General features: G+C 35.7%; 1 protein-coding gene across 1 annotated transcript; it reads left to right on the forward strand.

The window, feature by feature from the left end:
* Window positions 1–504: 504 nt before the first annotated feature.
* Window positions 505–1,926, forward strand: LOC112095266 (protein STRICTOSIDINE SYNTHASE-LIKE 11-like). Its single transcript, XM_024176947.1, has 2 exons — window positions 505–762; window positions 1,334–1,926. The coding sequence occupies exons 1-2, from the start codon at window positions 560–562 to the stop codon at window positions 1,812–1,814; spliced, it is 684 nt and encodes a 227-aa protein (XP_024032715.1). The 5' UTR covers window positions 505–559; the 3' UTR covers window positions 1,815–1,926.
* The last annotated feature ends 9 nt before the right edge of the window (window positions 1,927–1,935 follow it).

Genomic DNA, 1,935 nt, shown 5'->3' on the forward strand with positions numbered 1-1,935 from the left:
GGGTTAAGTAGGACAAATTCAAAATTTAAAGGGTGAAATGATAATTTTTAAAGTTAATTTGAAAGTTAAACCATGAATGATCTCAAAATTTAGGGGTATTGTTGAGATTAATCCAATTTTGAAATCCATTTTATTTTATAGTTATTGATATAAGTACAAATAAACTCAAAAGAAAAATTAATCGAGCTATTAATAGACAGAAACAAATTAGTCCGTGTGGATCAAACTATCACAATGCTAATAATAATTCAAGAACTAACATGCCAAAAACCCTTAAAACAACTATCATTTGAGCAAGTACAATATGACTGAATATATGGAATATTTACCAATGCTCCCAAAAAAACAAAATCGTTTTGACGTGTTCGGCCTAGAGTTTCCAATGAAGGGTGGCTACATATACATCAAACGCACTTGATTCCGTAAATCCTGAATGCTTAAGATATATACAAATATTGATGTGTTTGGAATTTTGGAACCTTATATATTCAGGTCCAAGGCTCTTTGTGATGGAACAAATAATCCGGCTTTGCGTCCTATTTGTGGGAGGCCATTAGGTATGGAATTCTTCATCCGGAAGAATATGCTATTTATTGCCGATGCCTTTCTAGGGCTGTTTAAGGTTGGACTAAATGGAGGACTTGCGACTCAACTCGCCAATGCTGCAGAAGGAATACCCTTCAGATTTCTTAACGGTTTGAGTGTTGATCAACATACTGGAGATGTCTATTTCACAGATTTCAGTTCAAGATTCCTGCAAACGTAATTCTCTAAGCATAGTCAATTTTTTGTTTTCTTTCTTTCTTTGATCTAACAAAAATATGGACCTTTACTAAAAATATGCTTGAAAAAAGATAATTTTACAAGTAAAACGATATGAAAAATGTACACACATAAGTTTGTTTATGTTTGACACTTGAATTTAGCGGTTAAGGTTTAGGGTTTTTATTTCGCAAAATTTGAGTAATTGGATTCCTAAACTCTACTGTTTTTGAAACGTGGGTCCCAATTTAAAAATTTTGAAGTGGGTCCCGATACACATGAATACCAATTCAAAAATTTAGAGTGCAATTCTGTTAATTTCGCTGATTCGAGTTTTAATACAGTAAAAAGTTCTCACAAACAGTCTCATCTAATTTTTTTATTACAGTAAAAAATACATAAAGTCGCGTCTTAACTCGAATTAAAAACTCAAATTAGTGAACTAAACCGGCTTAAACATCCCTAAAGAAGAAAAAAAAAATAATTATTGGGATGCGTCTGGGTCTTGATTCTAGTCTCAAGTCAAATCCAACAAAAATGATGATGATTATAATTTCTATATATTGTGCAGTCAAATCCAACAAGCAGTTGCTGCCAATGACTCAACAGGAAGGTTATTGAAGTACGATTACAGAACTAAAAACGTTACAGTGCTGCTAAGGCGCCTTTCTGGTGCAAACGGCGTTGCAATCAGTTCAGATAGCTCGTACGTACTTGTCGCCGAGTTCTTAGCCAACCGAACTCGGAGATTTTGGCTACATGGGACCAAAGCTTTTACGTCGGAAATCGTGGCCACTTTTCGGGGAATGCCGGATAATATTAGGAGAGCCCCTTTCGGAAATTTCTTGGTGGCAGTGAACGTAGAGAGACCAGCTGGGGGACCAAGGCTAATCCCCACAGCAATAAGAATCAATGGAGCTGGCCAGACTTTGCAGACTTTGCCTCTTGACCGATACTACAACAACACTACTATCAGTGAGGTTTTACAGTGTGGCAAGCAGTACTATATTGGCTCCGTGGAGGCAAATTTTGTTGGTGTTTTCAACGGATGATGATGAAGTTTAAGGATTGGGTTTGGCGAATTTATAGGCTAGAATGCCAAACCCTAATATATTGTTGACTAAAAATTTCCTTCCTGAAAACTATATATAATAAAAGCTTGGATCTGGGTTA

Source organism: Morus notabilis, unplaced genomic scaffold (assembly GCF_000414095.1).
Source record: "Morus notabilis unplaced genomic scaffold, ASM41409v2 C11446325, whole genome shotgun sequence".
Taxonomy (NCBI): Eukaryota; Viridiplantae; Streptophyta; class Magnoliopsida; order Rosales; family Moraceae; genus Morus; species Morus notabilis.

Coding starts and splice junctions, on each gene's coding strand:
- LOC112095266 (XM_024176947.1), top strand. CDS start 560: ATGGAATTCTTCATCCGGAAGAATATGCTATTTATTGCCGATGCCTTT. Junction 763..1,333: donor AGTTCAAGATTCCTGCAAAC/GTAATTCTCTAA, acceptor TATATTGTGCAG/TCAAATCCAACAAGCAGTTG.